Source organism: Natrix helvetica (genome assembly GCF_964273705.1).
Source record: "Natrix helvetica genome assembly, chromosome: 4".
In the NCBI taxonomy this organism is placed as follows: Eukaryota; Metazoa; Chordata; class Lepidosauria; order Squamata; family Natricidae; genus Natrix; species Natrix helvetica.
Genome location: NC_138550.1, coordinates 15,073,714 through 15,096,690, shown reverse-complemented (window position 1 = coordinate 15,096,690; position 22,977 = coordinate 15,073,714). Strand labels below are relative to the sequence as shown.

General features: G+C 44.3%; 1 protein-coding gene across 2 annotated transcripts in view; it reads left to right on the top strand.

Moving 5' to 3' along the window:
* Positions 1 to 22,977, top strand: part of PGR (progesterone receptor) — a 99,357-nt gene that overhangs the window by 65,966 nt on the left and 10,414 nt on the right. For both annotated transcript variants that reach the window (XM_081951234.1, XM_081951233.1), the window contains exons 4-5: positions 19,673 to 19,978; positions 22,817 to 22,961. In XM_081951234.1, the coding sequence (XP_081807360.1) occupies positions 19,673 to 19,978; positions 22,817 to 22,961 (451 nt within the window). The remainder of the gene's footprint in view (positions 1 to 19,672; positions 19,979 to 22,816; positions 22,962 to 22,977) is intronic.

The following is a 22,977-nucleotide window of genomic DNA, read 5'->3' as shown; positions in this document are numbered from 1 at the left end:
ACGATGATCTATGAGTCAGGAATTTGTGCCTACTTAAACGTAGTAGGCACCTGCTACTGCTAAATTGCTAAATCCCACATGCAGATAATGGCTGCAAGTAGCGTTGCGGTATAAATGACATGGGACACAAAATAAAGAAAACTAGGGAATGGGAAAACATAGCAAATTCAGTGATCAATTCCTAAGCTGATTGCATTTACGAAGTTCTTCAAATGAAATGATAGTAGTTCCCAAAGAGCTGTGGTGGCACAGCAGTTTGAATGCAGTATTGCAAGCTGAATCTGCCACTGCCAGGAGTTTGATCCTGATCCGCTCAAGATTGACTCAGCCTTCCATCTTTCCAAGGTCGGTAAAATGAGGAGCCAGATTGTTGGGGGCAATATACTGACTCTATAAAGGAAAGCAAGAAGGGACCCAGTGGCTCAGTGGCTAAGACCCTGAGCTTGTCAATCAGAAGGTCGGCAGTTCAGCGGTTCAAATCCCTAGCACGGCATAGAGTGAGCTCCCATTACTTGTCCCAGCTTCTGCCAACCTAGCAGTTCAAAAGCATGTAAACCTTTGGTGGAAAGGCAACAGTGTTCCGTGTGCCTTTGGCGTTTAGCCATGCCAGCCACATGACCACGGAGACGTCTTCAGACAGCGTTGGCTCTTTGGCTTTGAAAAGGAGATGAGGACCGCCCCCTAGAGTTAGGAATAACTAGCACATATGTGTGAGGTGAACCTTTACCTTTACCTTTATAAAGTAAAGCACTGCAGTATAAAGTGGTATATAAGTCTAAATGCTATTGCATTCAGTCTTCTCAATCCCTAATGACCTCTCAAGTAACCAGAAGATCCTCTGTTATACTTCTTCTCCCACAACCACATAGATGGCTCTTCCCCACTATTCTACATAATGATGGTTAAGCTAGCTTTTCCAAACAGATCTGACACTCCTACAATCTGGTGTAATGGTTGAGATGTTGGATTAGAAATGGGGGGTCCTGGCCTATAGTCCATGTACAGCCATGAAACCTCCCTAGCCAGTCATTCTTAGAATATTGTCGTAGTATAGTCTTTATTGTCATTGTACAAAATAAATACAACAAAATTGGTTATACAACAAAATCGGCATACATTAAATGAAATTCCATTGCATACAGCTCTCAGAGGGTCAACCATCTCCAATATACACTACATAACCATGACAAAATGCCATAAACAAACACAAAATTATGCATATACCTACATATATGTCACAGAGAAACAACACAGGCTAGTTTGGATGCATGCATGTTCATGGCGAGAAAAACGAATCTTCCGAATTTACCAGACTGTATTCTGCCTAATCCAATCTACCTGAAAGGTTGCTGTTATTGGGAAGAATAGGCAGAGGATGTAGGAGATAACCAGGCTGAGCCCGAGGGAGGAGTCAAATGTGTCATCAATCTCGAATCCCTTCGTGCCCACAAGTAATCTAAGTCCAGCCCACCTTGATTTCCATTTTTTATCTAACACCAATTTGCTTTGACGGTTAGTAATTCAGATTCTTGTAGAAAGCTTAAACTTGCAATAAATACTTATATTCATTTGAACTGCCTGGGTTTCCTAATGCTTGACATGGGAAGCACAATATGTGCCTCCTTGAGTTCTGTGCAAAGGCAAGGTGTCAATCAAGAATGCATTCTCCAAGAGGTTGAATGTTCTAGGGCAGTGATGGCTAACTTTTCACATCACCACGTGCCAACCTGTGTGCCAGAAATGGCATGCGAAACCATCCCGCCTGGACCACGCGGCCTTGCTGGCCTTCGTGCGCAAGGGACGGTAGTGGGTTCCGGATCCCGTCGCAGCAGGTACGCTGCGCAGGGGGCTGGGCTGCCTCATCGGACACGCACGCAGGAATACTCCACCGCCCTGCGACACCCAGCTGCTTGGTGGAGGTTGCACAGGCGCCACACACTGTGCGCATGTGTGCAATTGGCCCATTTGCATCAAAAAACCAGTAAGGAATGCGGGCGGATGGGCCAAATGAGCCACCATTCCAGTACAGTGGCTGCTGCTCGCACCTACCACCGGTACACCCGTATTGCTCCGTACTGCTCAGAACCCACCACTGGCGTGGAAGTACCAAAACCCAGAAGAGCAGCATTCCTGCGTGCATGCATGCACCAGCACCCAAACTTCTGGTTTCCGGCATGAGCACGTGCCCGACAAACAGCTCGCTGTTGCGCATATGTGCGACAGAAAGCCGGAAGTTCAAAAGCCGGTATGTGCATGTGCGCCAGAATGCTGCTCTTCTGGGTTTCGGCATTCCCGCGTGTGAGAAGGCCAGCTGACCAGTGCGTGTGCATGCATAGGAACGCGGAAGAGGAGCCCAGTGAGGCTACGCATCCCATCTAGAATGGCTCTGCGTGCCACAGGTTCACCACCACTGTTGTAGGGCAAGGGTGTCAAACTTGCAGCCTCTCGTCATCACGTGACGTATCGTGACTTCCCCCCCTCGCTAAACCGGGTGTGGGCGTGGCCAGCACATGACGCATCCGGTCCATGGGCCACGAGTTAATCATATCTTGGGAAAAACACAGCCATTAGCTACTCCCAAGATAAAATGTTTGGGGTGTATTTTGAATCCACTCAGTACCCAGATGAATATCTGTTTTGAACTGTAATGTTTTTACTTGTGGGTTGAGTGGAAAGTAGATAAAACAAGCCAGCTATACGTGGGAGTGGCTGTTTACATCTGATGTAACTTGCAAGCTACCAGTAAAATCTATTTATGTATTGGTCTGTCTTTTTAAAATTAATTTCTAGCTTTGTTATGCTTACAAACATAACATGGTGTCAAAACATAATTGAGAAACTTGGACAGCGCCCAAAGAGATCTCTATTGTGGGAAGGGTGGAGCCAATACACAGAATAAGAAAATTACAGGCATCCTTGTTTCTTCATGCTGGACAGAAGACAAACGAATGGTTTGATGCATTCCCATTTGAAGAGGAATTTGAATACATATTGAGAGCAGCTGGCCTGGAAGACAATGAGCATGGTTTTAAAACTGGAAGGAGAGACACAAATAATCTGTGCCATACTGATTAAACTATTCTGATACCATGTTTCCTCAAAAATAAATACAATACAATAGCAGAGTTGGAAGGGACCTTGGAAGTCTTCTAGTACAACCCCCTGCCTAGGCAGGAAACCCTACACCGTTTCAGACAAATGGCTATCCAACATCTTCAAGACTTTCAGTGTCGGGGCATTCACAACTTCTGGAGGCAAGTTGTTCCACTGATTAATTGTTCTAACTTTCAGGAAGTTTCTCCTCAGTTCTAAGTTGCTTCTCTCCTTGATTAGTTTCCACCCATTGCTTCTTGTTCTATTCTCAGGTGCCTTGGAAAATAGTTTGACTCCCTCTTCTTTGTGGCAACCCCTGAGATATTGGAACACTGCTATCATGTCACCCTTAGTCCTTCTTTTCATCAAACTAGACACACCCAGTTCCTGCAACCGTTCTTCATATGTTTTAGTCTCCAGTCCCCTAATCATCTTTGTTGCTCTTCTCTGCACTCTTTCTAGAGTCTCCACATCTTTTTTATATCGTGGCGACCAAAACTGAATGCAGTATTCCAAGTGTGGCCTTACCAAGGCATTATAAAGTGGTGTTAACACTTCACGGGACAGGGTCTTATTTTCTTTTGATCCCCCCAAATAAGCACTTGGCTTTATTTTCCGGGAGATCTTATTATTTTTGAGGTCCAGGAGGCGGCGAGGGTGGTCACTTCATGGCTGCTGATGTGTTGCAATATTTTCAGGGACGGCTTATTTCAGCGCATGTGCTCAAAAACCCGATTGGGCTTATTGTCTGGGGAGGTCTTATTTTCAGGGAAACAGGGTAGCTGCAAGGGATCTGTAAGCTTTACTAGTAGAAATAAAGGAGCATAATGGAAAAAGATGGGACTAAAACTAAATATAAAGAGGACCAACTAATGATAACAGCTACAACAAGCAGCTTTAGAGTTGTCTAAAAACCAAGAAAGTCCAGTTGCCTTTTGGAAAGCACCTTTCAGAAAATCATGACCTGGAAGATTGAGAATCTATATAGACATTCTGCCCTATAGGCAGGGGTGAAATTCATCCGGTTCCGACAGGTTCTGGAGAACCAGTAGCAGAAATTTTGAGTAGTTCGGAGAACCGGCAAATGCCACCTCTGACTGGCCCCAGAGTAGGGAGGTAATGGAGATTTTGCAGTATCCTTCCCCTGGAGTAGGGAGGTAATGGAGATTTTGCAGTATCCTTCCCCTGGAGTGGGGTGGGAATGGAGATTTTGCAGTATCCTTCCCCTGGAGTAGGGAGGTAATGGAGATTTTGCAGGATCCTTCCCCTGGAGTGGGGTGGGAATGGAGATTTTGCAGTATCCTTCCCCTGCCATGCCCACCAAGCCACACCATGCCCACCATGAGATGCCCACAGAACCAGTAGTAAAAAAAAATTGAATTTCACCACTGCCTATAGCAGTGATGGCGAATCTGTGGCACGCGGAGCCATTTGTCAGGGCACGCAAGGCGCTGCCCTGTCAGCTGGCCAGCGCACATGCGCGCGCTGGCCAGCTGAGTTCACCCTTTTTTAAAGCCATTTTTCGCCCTCCCCAGGCTCCTATAAAGCCTCTGGAGCCTGGGGAGGGCGAAAACAGCCTCCCCCGCCTCCCCAGAAGCCCTCCAGAGGTGTCAGGGAAGCCTCCGGACAGTCCCTGAAGCCTTCAGAGCGCTTAAAACAACCCTCCGAGCAAACCGGAAGTCACTTCTGGTTTGCTCGGAGGGTCGTTTTGAGCGCTCCGAAGGCATCAACGAAGCCTCCGGACAGTCCCTGAAGCCATCGGAGCACTCAAAACCACCCTCTGAGCAAACCGGAAGTGGCTTCCGGTTTGCTCGGAGGATCGTTTTGAGCGCTCCGAAGGCATCAACGAAGCCTCCGGACAGTCCCTGAAGCCATCGGAGCACTCAAAACCACCCTCTGAGCAAACCGGAAGTGGCTTCCGGTTTGCTCGGAGGATCGTTTTGAGCACTCCGAAGGCATCAACGAAGCCTCCGGACAGTCCCTGAAGCCATCGGAGCACTCAAAACCACCCTCTGAGCAAACCGGAAGTGGCTTCCGGTTTGCTCGGAGGGTCGTTTTGAGCACTCCGAAGGCATCAACGAAGCCTCCGGACAGTCCCTGAAGCCATCGGAGCACTCAAAACCACCCTCTGAGCAAACCGGAAGTGGCTTCCGGTTTGCTCGGAGGATCGTTTTGAGCGCTCCGAAGGCATCAACGAAGCCTCCGGACAGTCCCTGAAGCCATCGGAGCACTCAAAACCACCCTCTGAGCAAACCGGAAGTGGCTTCCGGTTTGCTCGGAGGATCGTTTTGAGCACTCCGAAGGCATCAACGAAGCCTCCGGACAGTCCCTGAAGCCATCGGAGCACTCAAAACCACCCTCTGAGCAAACCGGAAGTGGCTTCCGGTTTGCTCGGAGGGTCGTTTTGAGCACTCCGAAGGCATCAACGAAGCCTCCGGACAGTCCCTGAAGCCATCGGAGCACTCAAAACCACCCTCTGAGCAAACCGGAAGTGGCTTCCGGTTTGCTCGGAGGATCGTTTTGAGCGCTCCGAAGGCTTCAGGGACTCTCCGGAGGCTTCACTGACGCCTCTGGAGGGTGTCCGGGGGGGGCGGGGGAGGCTGTTTTCGCCCTATAAAGCCTCTGGAGCCTGGGGAGGGCAAAAAAAAGCATGTAAAATGGGAGGGGGAGCACCTGTAGTGCGCGCATGCGCACTGGGGGTCGCGCATTGCATTATGGGTGCGGCATGCCCGCACATGACCCCCCTGTGCTCCCCCCATTTATGGCACGCGAGCCAAAAAAGGTTCACCACCGCTGGCCTAAAGGATCAACCAAGCAGCCAAGAAGTATGCAGCAGAGTAGCACTAGATACAATAGCCCTGAAGACTATGGAAAAGATATTCAAAGGCTGTGATGAGGCTTATCTACAAAGATCAGAAGTGTGCAAGCCACGGTATTTCCTAGGAAATTTAAGGAACTCCAAGGAACTTTAAGGACAAAAGTTGAACTTGAAGCAGGCTAGAAAGGTTATTGATGCTTTTGAATTTAGGTGCTGGAGAATATAGTAGACAGCAGAGAAAGCAAATGAATCATTGAGGATATCAACTTATAGTAGATATTCCCTTAACAGCGGTGTTACTAACTTAACAACTGCAGTGATTCACTTAACAATTGTGACAAGAAAGACGATAAAATGAAGCAAAACTCACTTAGCAACAAAAAAAATTGGGGCTCCATTGTGGTCATAGGCCGAGGACTTCCTGTGCTTGAACTTGCAACTCAGTGTCTAATGAAGTGATCTACAGTAACCAAGATGTTTGCTATCGGTAGGCTGGTGGACTCTTCTGGATTGTTGCGAACATATTACAGTATGGACAGTCACACTTCCTTACAAGAGGCAAAGTGATGACATCTCTATCACTTTCTTAATCTCCCAGCAGACTTTTTTGTAACTTCCCGTTGGCTTCTTTTCTGGAAGCATAGCTATGCTTTCGTAGTTTATTCAGCTCTTCGATTTCGCTTTATTAATCTGTACAGTTCATTTATAAGTATAAAAGCATACATTGGCACTGGGCTGCTTCCAAACTCATTGAATTCAGTATTCACCATGTTCTGAAGCAGAAATCTTGTCCCAGCACTTGTGTTTTTCCTGGTAGTTGACGTGCAAGAAAAAAATTGCTGATGTCAGCTATCTCATGACTGTTGTGGCCCGCCAGTGGCCAGCAAGAGCTGGCAGCAGATTTGGACAGTGAGGAGGTTGGGGAGGAACATGGGCCAATCCTGTCTGGAGAAGGCTCTGATGAGGGCTCTGTGTTGGAGGCAGAGAGGGGGCCAGAGTCGTCTACCAGTTATCAACTGCCTTCAGAGTCAGACATCAGTGAGGCAGACCAACAGCTGGAGACTGTCCCTGTGTGCATATGCACAGAGTTGCCAGACAAAGGGAACAGCTAAAGAACAGAGGTCGACTTGGGAGTAAAGCCACATGTGGACAGTGAATGGCCACTTCCATAGGGAATAAAAGAGGAGCGAAAGGAGAGGGGTGTTTGCAGGAGACAATTAGTTCATTCCTGCATTCTTGTCAAGTATTGCGGCGTCTGAAAGATATTGGCCTGGCCACTCTCCAAGCCTGACAAAGGTTGTTAATTGTGAACTATCTTGAAAGTCTGTGGGCTGGGACTTTGCTGGAGAGGAATTCACTGTAAATTAAATAAAGGGGGTTTATCAGGATGAGGACTCGGCTTCGTGGTGCTGGGGAAGCCTAGGTCAGAACAATGACTCACTATTTCTTCACGCCAAATTTGCAGGTGATAAGACTTGTCGGTTTTAATGTTTGGTGCGTATTCCATAACGAATTACAGATGAGCGCTGTATTTAATATTTTATTCTTCTATAAAATGGTATCCAGTTTATGTATAAATAGTGCATTTTGTACCAGACTTGGAAATAACAGTGCACAATTGAGCTTTCTTTTGCCTACCTTAATTTTTATTTTGCAAAAATGCCTGCAGAGCCAATGTGAGGTCAAGACGCATTTTGCTCTGCGGGCAGTTAGCTTCTCATTAATTTATTTTAATTAAATGATTGAGACGGGGATCCTGCAATAGACCAAGAGTGCTTGTGTGCCTGTTGGTGCCAACAGACACCATATTGTGTTCTTCTGGCTTGTATCCTAATAAAGTTGTTGGCCAGAATATGTTATTGCTGGGGGTTTTTTTTCTACAGCAGGCTAATATAGCCCTTTGGAAGTTATAATAAAACCCGTGCCAGTTAAATACATTCATCCAATTAATGTCATATCTAGTTTTATTCAGAGTACATTCATGGTTACTAAGTTTTGCAGGCTACATAAAATTGGATTAGCTGGGCTAAATTTACTGCTGGCAGAAGCTGATTGTTGAGCTACGTGAGTTATTACCCAATGAATACTATCCATTGTGCTGGCCATAATATCATATTGGTAAGTTGCTACGTGATTACTTTCCCACAACTCCAACATGAATCAGATTTAACTTATAGCATCTCCACATTTTGAAGATACATGCCTTTTTTTTTCAATGAATAACAATGACATCTGCTTAAGGGTTCACAATACATACTAGTTGTTGATTGGTGCAGACAAAGTTAGCCAGATTTCAGGATTAGGAATAGAATAAAATCTACGATTTCCTTCTTCTTTCATTGTTTCAAAGGAGATTTGCTATTTTGCTAGTATTACTGGGCATGTTGTTACTCAAAACCCAGGAACAGGAGAGTATCTGTCACAAATAAGTGCAGATTGCTCTAAAAATTGAGCCAAATTAGAAGATGACCCTTTGTTCAAAGCAGAAGAAAAACCCCTCCTGTTTCATAAAAGTTAATGTATTTAGTGTGCCCGTACCTATGCATTGATATGCATTCACTGACCAAGCAAACAAGGGATCAGAATAGAATAGAGCTGGAAGGGACCTTGGAGGTCTTCTAGTCCAGCCCCTCGCTCAAGCAGGAGATCCTAAACCGTTTCAGACAAGTGACTGTCCAATCTCTTCTTAAAAACCTCCAGTGATGAAGCAAATGAGTTTCACAAAGGAAGTGGAGGGAGAAAACCTTTTTTCCTCTTCTTTTCACTTTGCCTTTCAATCCAAGCTGATCTTTACTCAGAAAAGCAGTTTTGCTTGCATTTGCATGGAGATTTGGTTAAAAAAGTGAGCAAGGAGGTCTCCAAGCAACATGGACAGTGAAGGAACCACCATTGTGAGCTGTATGGTATGTACAATTTTAGCCTTCCTGCCTTACAGAGGACTAAAACTACACCTTCTGCAAGTGTAAAATTGTTTCTTTATTAGAGAAGAAAGTGAAAGGCCTTGAGGAAAGAGGGAAGATGAGAAGTTCCTGAACAGGATAGCTAAACTCTTCAGGAGAGGCAGAGAAGTGAAGAGAATACCTAAGAGCAGGAACAAAACCATTTGGCAGAAGCAAACATCTGGATTAATGTGAACCAAAGAAGCAAAAGGATTAGGAAGCACTCAGATGCTAAGGAACTAAGATATCGATGCCAATGTGTCCCTCTAGAGCAGTGCTTCTCAATTATTTTCTGTCATGCCCCCCCTAGGAAGAAGAAAACATTTCGCGCCCCCCCCGCGCGACTGTAAATAGTCTAATTTGTCTATAAAATTGTTATAAGTACACCTCTGCATAACATAGCACACCGGTCTTTCCTCGTCTCCCACCGTAGTCACATGCTTTCTTTCCTCTTTCCCTCTTACTTGTCTATCCTTCCTTCCACCCTCCCTTCCTCCTTCTCTTCCTTCCTGCCTCCCTTCCAGTTCCCTCCTTCCTCTTTCCCCCTGCCTGCCTGCCTTCTTTCCTCTTTCCCTATCCTCCTATCCTTCCTTTCTCCCTCCCTCCTTCCCTGCCTCCCTTCCAGTTCCATTCTTCCCTCCTTCCTTCTGCCTCCTTCCTGCCTGCTTGCCTTCTTTCCTCTTTCCCTCTTGCTTGTCTATCCTTACTCCCTCCTCCCTTTCTTCCCTCCCTCCCTGCCAGCAGCTCCTCCAGCATCCCAGCTGGAAGCAGCAGCACAACAGTCGCCGTTACCAGGGGCGAAGGGGTGGGGGTGGCAAGATCGGGCGACCGCCGCCCCTTTGTCCCTTCCCCAACAGCGGCTGTTGCACTTCCGCTTCCAGACGGAATGTTGGCGGTGGAGCTGCTGGCGGGGAGGCGAGCTACCTGCATAAAGACGCCGCCGAGGGCATGGCAGAATATATCCCGGCTTGAAGTGGCAGCGCTGGGGACTGCTCAGAGACTCATCAGAGCCGCGGGCTGGAGCTGTGCAAAAAGTCTGCTTGGGCTGGGGGGGGGAGGGAGGGAAGCCTGGGACAGCCATGCTTCCCTCCCTCCCACCCCCGCCCGAGCAGGCTTCTTGCACAGATCCAGCCCGCGGCTCTGATGAGTCTCTGAGCAGTCCCCAGCGCTGCCACTTCAAGCCGGGATATATTATGCCTCGCCCACGCCGCCGCCGTTGCTCCCAGATGGAAAGGGAGCCTTCGCGCCCCCCTTTACGGAGCCTCGCGCCCCCCCAGGGGGGCGCGCCCCACTATTTGAGAACCTCTGCTCTACAGGTTGATTGGAAAGCCACCTAAGGAATCTTCGCCACTGACTATTGTAGAAGACATTTTGACCTTCTGTGATGACCCAGGGCTTGGCATGAAAACAACACAGCCAGAGAACAGGTCTAACTCCCTTTTATTGATCCAACTTTGGCCCCAAACATCCCCAGGTTTACTACAAGTCCTGGAGGAAAGCTCTCACACGGACCTTCAGCAAGGTTAGCCAAACAGTAACCTGAGCCATCAGTTCAATAAACCAGGGTTATTGGAGCCAGGAGCCGTGGTGGCACAATGGTTAGAGTGCAGTACTGCAGGTTACTTCTGCTGCCTGCTGCCTGCCTGCAATTTGGCATTTCAAATCTCACCAGGCTCAAAGGTTGAGTCAGCCTTCCATCCATGGGTAACATGAGGACCCAAATTGTTGGAGGCAATAGGCTGACTCTGTAAACCGCTTAGAGAGTGCCGTAAAAGCATTGTAAAGTGGTATATAAGTCTAATCGCTATTGTTGTTGCTATTTAACCAAACAGTAACCATGACCTGTAATCCAGTAAACCAGGTTAACCAAACAGAAACTAGGGCCAGCAGTCCAATAAGCCAGGTTTGGTCAAAGAGTAATCTCCAGGCGTCAGCAAGTACACACAAGACTCCACAGATTCAACGCTTGTTCCCGACAAATGCTCCTCCCACCAGCATCTCCTTACATCTCAGTCCCCAGGTGTTCCTTGTGAAGGGGACGGAGCACTCTCCTCCCTCATAGTTGGCTCCGTCTGCTTTGTTCTCTCTTCTCTGCGTGCTCTAGGATCAGGAGGTGGTGGTCCTTGCTCATCGCCTGAGCTCAGTCTCTCCTGCTCTTCCTCTTCTGCAAGCCTTTCTACTCTTGAAAAGCCTTGCCCGGACTGACTCTGCCCTTCCCCAGTTTCCTCCAAGGCCATCGGAGCCGCCCCCTCATTCTCTGTCAGCTCTTGTTGCAGCTCATCTTCCCTCGCAGATTCAGACTCCAAAGGGAGCATGACACCTTTATGGATCAAACCAAACAAACAAGAAGCCACCCTGAGAAAAATACATGTGTTGTGGTGGTGAATGATTCCCTACTGAGGAGAGGCAGCTATGTATAGAACTGATATAACATTGTGGAAGATGTGTTGACTACCAAGGTGTGACAGAAAAAAGATTACTTCTGAAGTGACAAACACCGTCTTCGGTAACTTTTCTGTCTTCTCCTATAAAGATGTTTTGGAAACTAACACTCCTCCATGAATCCATGAAGGGATGAATGACACAACTGGAAAAAATCTTGAAAAATTTTCCGGGGATTACAAAGCTCTTGACAAGGAAGATATATTTTTCCTCCATTGTATTTGAGGGTCGTGATGCAAGAAGAGAAAACAGGATTCTGGAAGTGAATTGGCTATGGAAGTAAAGTCACCACAGAATTCTATATCAGTGTCCTATTCTATCTTCATAAAAGACTCCTGGGAAGAGATGGGATACATTTTACAAAATCTGAGAAGGAAATATTTGACAGATGCTTCCCTCTGCCTCCTCAGGAGGATGTGCATTCAAGGACAGCAGCCAAGAAAGCCGAACACAATGGGAGAAGCAGAAATGGGGATTTAGGATGAGAAGTCATTCAGAGGAAATTATAGTAAGTGGGAACCATGGATGTTTTTAACCAATACACAAAATATGGAAATAAACAGGAAGAACTAGAGATCCTAATTGAGAAAGGTGAATATGATAGAATAGAATAACAGAGTTGGAAGGGAACTTGGAGGTCTTCTAGTCAAACCCACTGCTTAGGCAGGAAACCCTACACCACTTCAGACAAATGGTTATCCAACATCTTCTTTAAAACTTCCAGTGTTGGAGTATTCACAACTTCTGGAGGCAAATTATTCCACTGATTAACTGTCAGGAAATATCTCCTTAGTTCTAAGTTGCTTCTCTCCTTGATTAGTTTCCAGCCATTGCTTCTTGTTCTACCATCAGGTGCTTTGGCGAATAGCTTGACTTCCTCTTCTTTATGGCAGCCCCTGAGATATCAGAACACTGCTATCATGTTTCCCCTAGTCCTTCTTTTCATTAAACTAGACGTACCCAGTTCTTGCAACCTTTCTGTTGTAACCCTGGCCATTTGTACTTTGTGAGGACTTTGGGTTGATTTGTTCAATGGCCATTTGTTTGTTTTCTTGGTATTCTTGGTAGTCTTTTCCAGCACCAAAGTTCAAAATCATCAACATTTTTAGCTAATTTAAATAAATACAACATCTACGTAAGTTCAGAAGAAGGCTACTGAAGGAACTAGCAGAGATGATCACAGAACGACTATCAGTAACTTTTGAGAACTCCTTGAGGACTGGTGAGAACCTAGAAGACTGGAACAAAGCAAATTTGATCCTCATATTCCATAAAAGGAAGAAAGAGGTCCTGGGTCTTGATGCCCATACTGGACAAAGTTTTCAAAGATTATCAAGCAGCACATAACTAGGCATGGTAGAATTAACATGATCCAGCATGGACCTGTCACAAATAGTGACAGACTAACCATATTTCCTTGTTGGATACAATGATTAGATATTTGGCACGTATGTTCCTCTTGGCTTCTAGGTACTTGCTAAGGAAGGCTATTTCGAAATGACCCTCAGATCATTAGAATTTCTTACACAGTAATTAATATGCTCTGATGCAAATGAGTTCTACTCCCCCTCCCCACCTGAAAAAAACTCTGTTTCAACTGCCAGTTGCCTCAAATTCCGTTATCTCAGTTCAAGCGAGCAGACCTTCCATTCAGGAGCGATCTGGAGCTCCTTACAATACTAAACGTTGGTACCTCACCAAAATGTCTACTCCTTCCACCTATAGAACTGCTTCTGGACTCAAGGCAGCGGGAGCAATATTGCCTTATGTGTTTCAATCACTGACCACCACTGAGCCAACAGATTGTGAACCGAATTTCTCCTGCATAGCCTGATCACATAGTTTCATCGTGAAGCACGGGTATCCAGCTAGTTCTTAATAAAATAGTAACATATGAGCTGGATGATATCACTGTTAGATTGCTTCCCAGTTGCCTCAATGACTATATCCAAACAATGCTTATTAATAGCCTCTCTTCAGTTTGGAAGGAAACGTGGAGCAGAATGCCAAAGGGTTCTGTCCTGGGACCTTTGTTGTTCAGCATTTAAATCAATGACTTGGATGAAGGAATTGAGTTGACACACACAGAGTCTGCAGATAAGACAAAACTGGGAAAGAAGATCATTTAAAAAAAATCTAGACAGACTTTGTCAGTATTATAGCAACAAAGCTGACACCATGTTAAGGGAGGCAGACTTGTCTAAGAATAACCCCAAGGAGAGAGAAATGTGCAAAATAGCAAACAAGCTATTGTCAGTTGAATTCAGACAATTCTACATGCCAACCAACCAAGAGTGAAAGTGACCACCAAGCACCAAGTTCTTCTTAAGTTGGTCGTAACAGCATCATGAATGAAGGAAATGATAGCTGACGTGATGTGTAGTGGAAGACTGCTGTGATGAGATAAAATGAAGGACTGTACAAGGACTACCCATGCCTTCCACTATAGGGGTGACATGATAACAGTGTTCCAATATCTAAGGGGCTGCCACAAAGAAGAGGGAGTCAACCTATTCTCCAAAGCAAATGAATGCTGGACAAGAAACAATGGGTGGAAACTAATCAAGGAGAGAAGCAACATAGAACTAAAGAGAAATTTCCTAATCAGTCTGGGGGAAAAAAGGAGGCTATGGTTGGGTTTTCTGAACACATTGAAACATAAAGAGCCATGGTGGCGCAGTGGTTAAAATGCAGTACTGCAAGCTACTTCTGTGGACTGCTGGCTGCCTACAATTTGGCAGTTCGAAACTCACCAGGCTCAAGGTTGACTCAGCCTTCCACCTTCCGAGATGGGTAAAATGTGGACCCAAATTGTTGGGAGCATTACGCTGACTCTGTAAAGTGCTTAGAGGGGGCTGTAAAAGCACTGTGAAGCAGTATATGTCTAAAAGCTCTTGCTCTTGCTAAAGAAACACTCTGATTATTTTCCGGTTTGGAACAGAGGCTTATTTGATGTTGAAAGGAATCTCTCCATACCTAGGAGCTGGAAGGGACAGATCATGTTGCATTTCAAGAGGGCAGTGCAAGTTCAGAAACAAAACCCCTCCATATTAAAAAAAAAACAATTCTGGCAAATGCAAAGTTTTGGTTGGCTTACAGGGCCACACCCTACATCTCACTGCAGGGTCAACACTTGGAGTAAACATTGACCTGTCTATCATCAACCAAAACTAGAAATGGAGAATAATTCTGAGCTGCCCCTGCAATCCTTAATTAAGGAGAAACTTCCTAACAGTGAGGACAGTTGACCACTGGAACAGCTTGCCTTCAGATGTTGTGGGTGCTTCATCACTGGAGGTTTCCACGAAGACATTGGACAGTCACTTGTGTGAAATGGTATAGGGCAGGGGTGTCAAACTCAAGTCCTGCGGGCCGGATTTGACCTATGGGGTGCTTAAATCCGGCCCATGCGGCCAGCCTGGAAATATCAAAGGACCACGTGCAGGGGGCCAATGCCTCATTTTCACCTTCCATGGCCGCCTGCAGCATTCTGCTGGCCAAAAACCGACCAAAAAACAGGCTGAAAACGGGCCAAAAACAGGCTACAAATGGCTGGTTTTGGCCAGCAGGAGGCTATGGAGGGCAAAAACAAGGCTCAGGGGGCAACATGTGGACCCCCGTGCCCCATTTTGGCCAGCAGGGTGCTGCAGGAGGCATCTGTCCTGCCCCCCCCCAATGGCTCCCCCCCTGCCGGCCCATGGAGGAGGGCTGATCCGGCCCTCGAAGAAATCCAGTTTGGCTCCCCTGGTTTAGAGTCTCCTGCTTGAGCAGGGGGATGGATTGGAAGACTTCCAAGGTCCCTTCCATCCCTATTCTGATTGATCGATTGATTTCATGCAGTAACACTCTTCAGAATAATGCAATAGGGCATTTGTGTTCCAATTTAATTTGTAGCACCAGCATTAAGCATTTTTCTTTGTTAACTGTAAACCTTGGATTCTTGCACTTCTCTAAGAGTTGGCGCCTGGTTAACTCTGTCACTGTTTTCCTTACAGTATGGTTCTCTATTGTTCCACCTCTGCTTGGAGACAATAGCTTTCCCCATGAGGTCACTGTAATTTCATTAGCGATCAAAGGGACAAATGACACGAGCGTTCTTCTCCCTTGCAAAGCTGATCATATCATAATTGCACATGATTTTTAGCTTACTTAGTTATATTTATTATGTTATGGCTATGACGCTTTAGGCAGAGTCAAGAGTTAGCAAAGCACAAATAAGGGCAATCAAAAAGGTAAAGATGCCCTTGGCACATATATGCTAGTCGTTCCCGACTCTAGGGGACGGTGCTCATCTCCGTTTCAAAGCCAAAGAGCCAGCGCTGTCCAAAGACATCTCCATGGTCATGGGGCCGGCAAAACTAAACTCCAAGGCGTACAGAACGCTGTTACCTTCCCACCAAAGGTGGTTCCTATTTTTGCTACTTGCATTTTTACCTCCTTTCGGACTGCTAGTTTGGAAGAAGCTGGGACAAGTAACAGGAGCTCACTCAATCATAAATTCTTAAAAAGTCTCTTCTATGGACAGTTACTTTTATTAAGTATGGAACTTCCAGCATATGTCCTTTCCTGCTGCAAGAATATGTTTACTTCTTGCAGTGAACAACCAATTCTGTGTATGCTCTAATATCTAGGTGAAGGGTGACCCTCTTACTTACAAATAAAAGGAAAGACTCCAAGTATAGAATCTATGTGTGAGTAATGCAGCAAGTATTAGACTCAGAGTGTTATTTTTGAAAATCTTTCCTGTGGAATGAACTGCAACTCAGCTGTACAGATACTGTGACACTTGGAAAATTCCCTAAAGATCTAATGAACTTCAGTTCACTCAGGGAGATTCTAGTCTCTTTTAGAAAGAGTGCAGAGAAGAGTAACAAAGATACTTAGGGAACTGGAGGGTAAAACAAACAATGTTTGCTAGAATTGGGTATGTCTAGTTTAATGAAAAGAAGGACTAGGGGTGACATGATGGCAGTGTTCCAATATCTCAGGGGCTGCCACAAAGAAGAGGGAGTCAAGCTATTTTCTAAAGGACCTGAAGGCAGCACAAGAAGCAATGCGTGGAAACTAACCAAGGAAAGAAGCAACCTAGAACTAAGGAGATTATTCTTGACAGTACAATTAATCACTGGAACGAATTGCCTCTAGAAGTTGTGGGCTCCAACACTGGAGGCTTTTATGAAGAGTCTGAAATGGCATAGGGTTTCCTTCCTGAGCAGGAGGTTGGACTAGAAGACCTCCAAGGTCCATTCCAACTCTGTTATTCTGTTAGATGATTGGAAATCTCCAAGGTTGAAAATAGGACTCCTTGGGAGCTGAGAATAATGGTGCAAGATTAGCTTGCCATACACAATAACCCCTTGGTTGTTTTCTGCTGCTTTTGATCTCTGCCTCCACAGCATTCCAGAATTGCTTACATCAATGAATAATGTAATCAGCCGATTGTGTCGTTTTCCATGATGGTTGTAGTTATCAATAGATACTCTAATTGTGATCCTATTTAATGAAGTCTATTTTTGCACTCATTTTTTTCCTCCTTTCCTTAGCTTGGGGTTGAATAACATCAGTTGAAGACATGCTGTTCATGGGACAGGTGCCCAGTTCAGTACTGACTTAAATTTATGGCCCCAATTGGGAACTAGAATTCCTGTTGCTAAGTAGGGCAGTTGTTAAGCAATGCAGGTACTGCAGTTGTTAAGTGAACCACGCAGTTGTCAAGCGAATTTGGCTCCACCCCCCATCCATTGGCTTTGCTCCTCGAAAGACAGCTAGGAAAGATTGCAAATGTTACATGATCCCAGGGCCCTGTAACCATTATACACATATGCTGGTTTGTCAGAGTTTGCTGCAGCAATCAAATCCAGAAAGCACACACAGATAACCGATGCAGCATGATTCACTAACTTCTCTTTATATGCAATATAATGCATAAGTAAATATACAGCTGATTCACAAGCAGAGGAGAGAATATGGTTTCAGTTTCAATTCAGCAGACAGACTAGTTTCATTTTAGAACTGAGTGCAGACAAAGAGAACCTCTTCTATACAGTTAAGCTAAACCTAAGCCACACCCAGGCTCCTAGCTGTCTGACATGACTCTCAGTCACCAAATAGTTCCCATTGGATGACCCAGTTGCCATGCCTATTCATTGGCTGACCTTGTTACCATGTCCTATTCCAGTTCATGAATATTCTGACATAGTTGCCAAGCACTCAAATTTTGATCATTTGACTATGGGGATGCTGAGCGAAAGTCTGAGTCAAGGGTTCCCTGTAGAACAGAGGTGGGGAACTATGGCCCCTTTAATGATTTGTGGACTTCAACTCCCATAATTCCTGCTGGCTCAGGAATTCTGGGAGTTGAAGTCCACAAGTCATAAAAGGTCCATTGTTCCCCACCCTTGCTGTATAAGGGTAGTTTTCCAACTGGAGATTGGGACATCACACTGATGAGCAAAAAATAAGAATAATTCCTGCAAATAGAGAAATAGAAAGGAGCTCTTTCAATAAAATATCCATCTAAAGCATGTATCCTTTAAGTAGATAAATATGGAAAAATACAAATGTAAGAGGAATCTCTAGCTTAGTTTCCCAAGTCAGATTTTTAACAAGATGTTACTTCAGATTCCACATTGAAATCTTAATATATCACTCTGCTTTGTTCTCCCAGCCTGAGTACACTCCTTCTGGAATGAACACAAAGCACTCTGCTTTAGAAAACTACAGGGGCAGAGTGACCTTGCAAGCAGAATCATGGTCTTCTGTCAGGAAATAACAAATTGCTAAACATTTTTTTCACCTGCAGGAAAGATTATGCACATTTAGCCGCACAGGTTTGCGCGGGATGAATTGCCTGTGCAGTTTATTTTCACTTCCCTTTCTTCTTGATGGAAATGGGTGGAGGGCTGAAGGAGGGAGGGCATACATCCAGAATGAACTCTTTTGGAAAACTGTTATAAATTTCCTTCCTCCCTCCCTTTTTTTTCAATCACTGAAATATATAAGTGGCCACCAAAGTAAACTTAAAGTACAAACCAACACTTATTTTGCACCCAACAGTTTAAATCGTGCTCATTATGTTCCCTATTCAATGTTTTGATACTGCCTGTGGGATCTTCTACTCTTAATATTTAACTGCTTAATATTTTAATACTTTTCCCTAATTGCTCTTTCATGCCACTGAGCAAACTCATCCATTCCCTAAAACATCTTCCTCCTCCCCCATTGCTTCAGAGTTGTGAGACCTGTTCCAAACATACATGTGTTGCCATGTTCAGGAACTTGCATGTCATTTTGTTTCCAGAAAAGAAAATTATAGTATTTTACTACATGTGTGATGGGAGTGCACAAACTTTCTCCAAGGATTGAGACTCTTTGGTCCTTAAATGTTGCTGAGCTTTAGTTTCCAACAGCTGACAAGGTTATTCATGTTGACTATAGCTGTTGACTTTGCATTCTAAACCAAGATTATTGGTTGCTATTCCATATTCTCAATCTGTGAACAGAATGTGTCTACGTTAGCTTCTGCAATTGGGATGCAGGTGGCCTTTAATTTCCCCCCAAAAAAACCCTCAGCAATAACCAGCCTGGGGAACTCCTGATGACAGTGGACATCAAAAAATAGATAAAATAAAAATGTCCTTCGGAGTGGCCAATGTTAGATGTATCCTCTTCAACTTTCCTGGTTCCATTGACAATAATAGAATATTAAATGCTCAAGAGGTAAGCAACCATTGTTAATCATGTTCATCCACCATGCAGTTCCTGCAGAGTCCCCTAGCACCATCCTTTTCTCATCATAGCTATTTGCACCAGGTAAGTTTCAAACAGAGAGAAGGAGATGGCTGTGGATTCACAGATAAGTTGAGACAAGGGGCTAACCAGTGGTGGATTCTGGCCGGTACAGCCTGGTATGACCGTACCATTAGGAGTCGGGAGCAGCGGCCACTGTACCGGTATGGTGGCTCGTTTGGCCCACCTGCCCGCACACGTTCCATACCTGTTTTTGAAGCAACTGGGCCAATTGCGCATGTGAGCATAGCGTGCAACCTCTAATGAGAAGTTGAGTGTTGCAGGAGTGGTGGAGTGTGCATGCATGCGCAGTGCACATCCAACGTGTGCATGAACAGACCACGAGCAATGTACCGGTAGCGATGGTAGGAGCAACCCACCACTGGGGAAAACTATGAGATAAACCCAGGAGATATCCTGGCTTGGTTTATTATTAACCAGAGCTTAGGGCATTTGGTCCACTTTTAAAGTGCATGGTGATGATGTCAATACCTTGCTTATTGAACTAAATGGCATTTTCTATAGATCGTGCGACATTTTATTTGCTTTGTGCTTATGTTTCTTCTGACATCCCTGTATCCTTGGATTGCAGGTCGAAAGTTTAAGAAGTTTAATAAGGTCAAAATGCTAAGAACCTTAGATGTTGTCGCACTCCAACAGCCAGCAGCCCTTCCAAATGAAAGCCAAACGTTGGTGCAGAGGCTTTCTTTTTCACCGAGTCAAGACGTTCAATTTATCCCTCCACTGATCACTGTCTTACAAAGCATTGAGCCAGAAGTTGTCTACGCAGGTTATGATAACACAAAACCAGAAACTCCAAGTGCTTTGTTGACCAGCCTCAATCACTTGTGCGAGAGGCAACTCCTCTCTGTAGTCAAGTGGTCCAAGTCATTACCAGGTAAGAAGGATCTTTTGATGTTGGAATTTGTATCACCTAGTTCCATTGTTTTCAGGGCCCTGTGTGCAGTTCTGAGCAATGCTGTTTGTGAAGAATGTTGAAGAATCATTGGATGTCATAATAAATTGGGTTTTTTAAAACGAAAAATAAAATATTATTTCTAATATATTTATATTTATATATACATAAAATTACATTTTGGGTTCTACATAAAGGTGAGGTAAAATATTAAAATAAAATATTATTTCTAATATATTTATATTTATATATGCATAAAATTACATTTTGGGTTCTACATAAAGGTAAGCCAAGAGATCAAGTCTGGGAAGAAAGGAGAAAAAGAGTTAGGTACCGTATTTTCCAGAGTATAAGACGCTCTGATGTATAAGAGGCACCTAGTTTTGGGGGAGGAAAACAAGAGGGGGGGGGGAATCTGTCTCTGCCTCCCAGCAATTTGCCTCCTTACAGCAAACAGTACAGACGATATACACTGTGGTGTTACATTTCAAACTATACTTGTACAGATGCTGTTAAAATTGATGTGGCTTTCTGGAAGTATACGTTATTCTCTGCTATTTAAAAGAAGATACAATAGCACTGGGCTTCTTCAGATCAAGCATTTATTTTAAAAAGCTTCTTCATTTTGTTAAATTGTCTAGAACAATAATAAAGCAGTCTTGAAAAAATAAAGATTGAACATTTGAACATTGCCATGCCTATTCATTGGCTGACCTTGTTCCCATGTCTCTCCCAGTTGTGAATATTATAACAGATGGATGTCCCAAGATTTTGAGCAGAAATAGGGAAGTTGCAGCTGGTGGTTGGAGTCACTGATCTTGGAGTACTATCTGATTGCTTTTCTCATATTGAGTCTTTCCATACCTTCTCTGATCTTTTATCTGTGTGTTCTGCATTTTTCCATTTTCAGTATTAAGAGTGAAGCGGGAAGACTGGCAGATTTCAGTGATTGTTAAATATTACCTTCTGATAACAAGTTTTAAAAGTAGCATTTAATAGAATCCCACAAACAGGGCTGATAATGGTAATACTTTCTCTGGATAACATCGCTCAGCTTTTGATAAAGGGCAGTTTTCTAAACTGCGTAAGTTGGATAAGAATTCCCATTGCCAGCACCCACTGTGGCTAGTTGACATGATGGATAAGGATGACAGGAGTTATAGCCAGGGTGATATAAATGTTAAAATGCAGGGCCAGTAAACAGAATCTTGATGGGTTGAATTTAAATGTTCTAGTCCATATTTTGGCTTACATGAAACACTTAGTGATTTGAGCCAAGACAATGTTTTCAAAAACTTCAAGGATTTAAAATCTAAGCTAGTAAAAGATATCCTTATAAAGTATTGTTATGTTTCAGATGTTTTATTAATACAACAGTAGGTATATATAGAGTGCTGTTAGGTGGGGTGAGTTAGGTTTTTGGAAATCTACATATGACTGTTTGACTTTGATTATATAATTTACTTTAGAACAATGATGGGAAAATATCACATCTTAGCCCCATTTGCCTTCATTTGTTCACCTTCGTTTCTTTTCCGATTGCTGCTGTGAATAAGTAAAGAATTGAAGGATTAAATTTGTCTTGAAGAATGAATTCTGCTTACAATACAACTTTGCCAAAACAGTTAAGTCACATATTAGATGTTTGAAGAAACATCATTGCTAACTGTAGTAAAAACTTGCTTGCCATTTCATATTTGCAAGCATTAAATGTGAATCAGAATAACTAGAGGAGACATCTTATGTAGGAGTTGGGGGTGACTAAAAGATGCCATTTTTAATTATACAATATAACTTGATTGTTTCCTGTTGATTCGTGGATTCCTGGATTTAATGTCACTCTCAGCTGCACCCTAATTACTTCTTTCTGAATGAATTCTGAGCCAGGAGAAAAAGGAGATTATAGTTTGGCCCTCTTATTTCCTAAGTATTGTGGTCCGCAGGTTGGGGAGGAACATGGGCCAGTCCTGGAGTCTGGGGAAGGCTCAGACGAGGGCTCTGCATCGGAGGCAATGAGGGGGCCAGGGCCATCTGGGAGTTATGTGCTGCCTCTGGAGCCTCCAAAGTCGGACATCAGCGAGGCAGAGGAATGGGGAACCTGTTTCCAGGGCGTGCACTCATGGGCAGAGCTGCCAGAAGGCAAGAACAGTTAAGACAAATGTGATGATTTGGGAGTAAGGCTTAGAGTTGATTGGCCCCTCCCATAAGACATAAAGGAGGAGCAAAGGCATGTGAGCCTTTGCAGGAAGCAACTTCGTTCGTTCTGGTCGGTATAAATCTGAAGCTCCTTTTTTACTCTTTGCTCCATGTGCCCTTGCAAGCTAATAGCCAATTAGGTATTTGGCAGCATTTCAAGGGAGATAAAGGTGGGTTCTTATCAGCCTTATCCCAAAAGACTTTGGCAGACTTCTGTTGGACTCTTTACAAACTATTTGTGACTCATTAAGGGCTGTGAATGAACATAATTCACAGCCGTTGAAATAAAAAGAGGGTTTTGGGGACTAAGTGTGTGCTTTTTAGTGTATCAGGAAGCCTAGGTCAGAACACTAAGTATGTGTAACTTCTTCTGGGGTAACAATACTGCTTTGGCCGTTTTAAGGTATGTAGTCTTCAACAACCAGAAGATTCAACTCCCCCAGCATCATGGCTAGGGAATTCTGGGAGTTGAAGTCCACATATCTTAAAGTTGCCAATACTGAAACTCTGGCCTAGTCTATGCTAAGTGAGGGGAGCCTTCTTGTCATACATGATAGTAAACCAAAAATGTGACAAAATCTGATTACATATTTAGCATCCCTCTTCCTTTTTTTTCCTTTCTAGGATTCCGGAACTTACATATTGATGACCAGATAACTCTTATCCAGTATTCATGGATGAGTCTAATGGTCTTCGCGATGGGATGGAGATCATATAAGCATGTCAGTGGTCAAATGTTGTACTTTGCTCCTGATCTAATATTAAATGAGTAAGTATGCTTCATG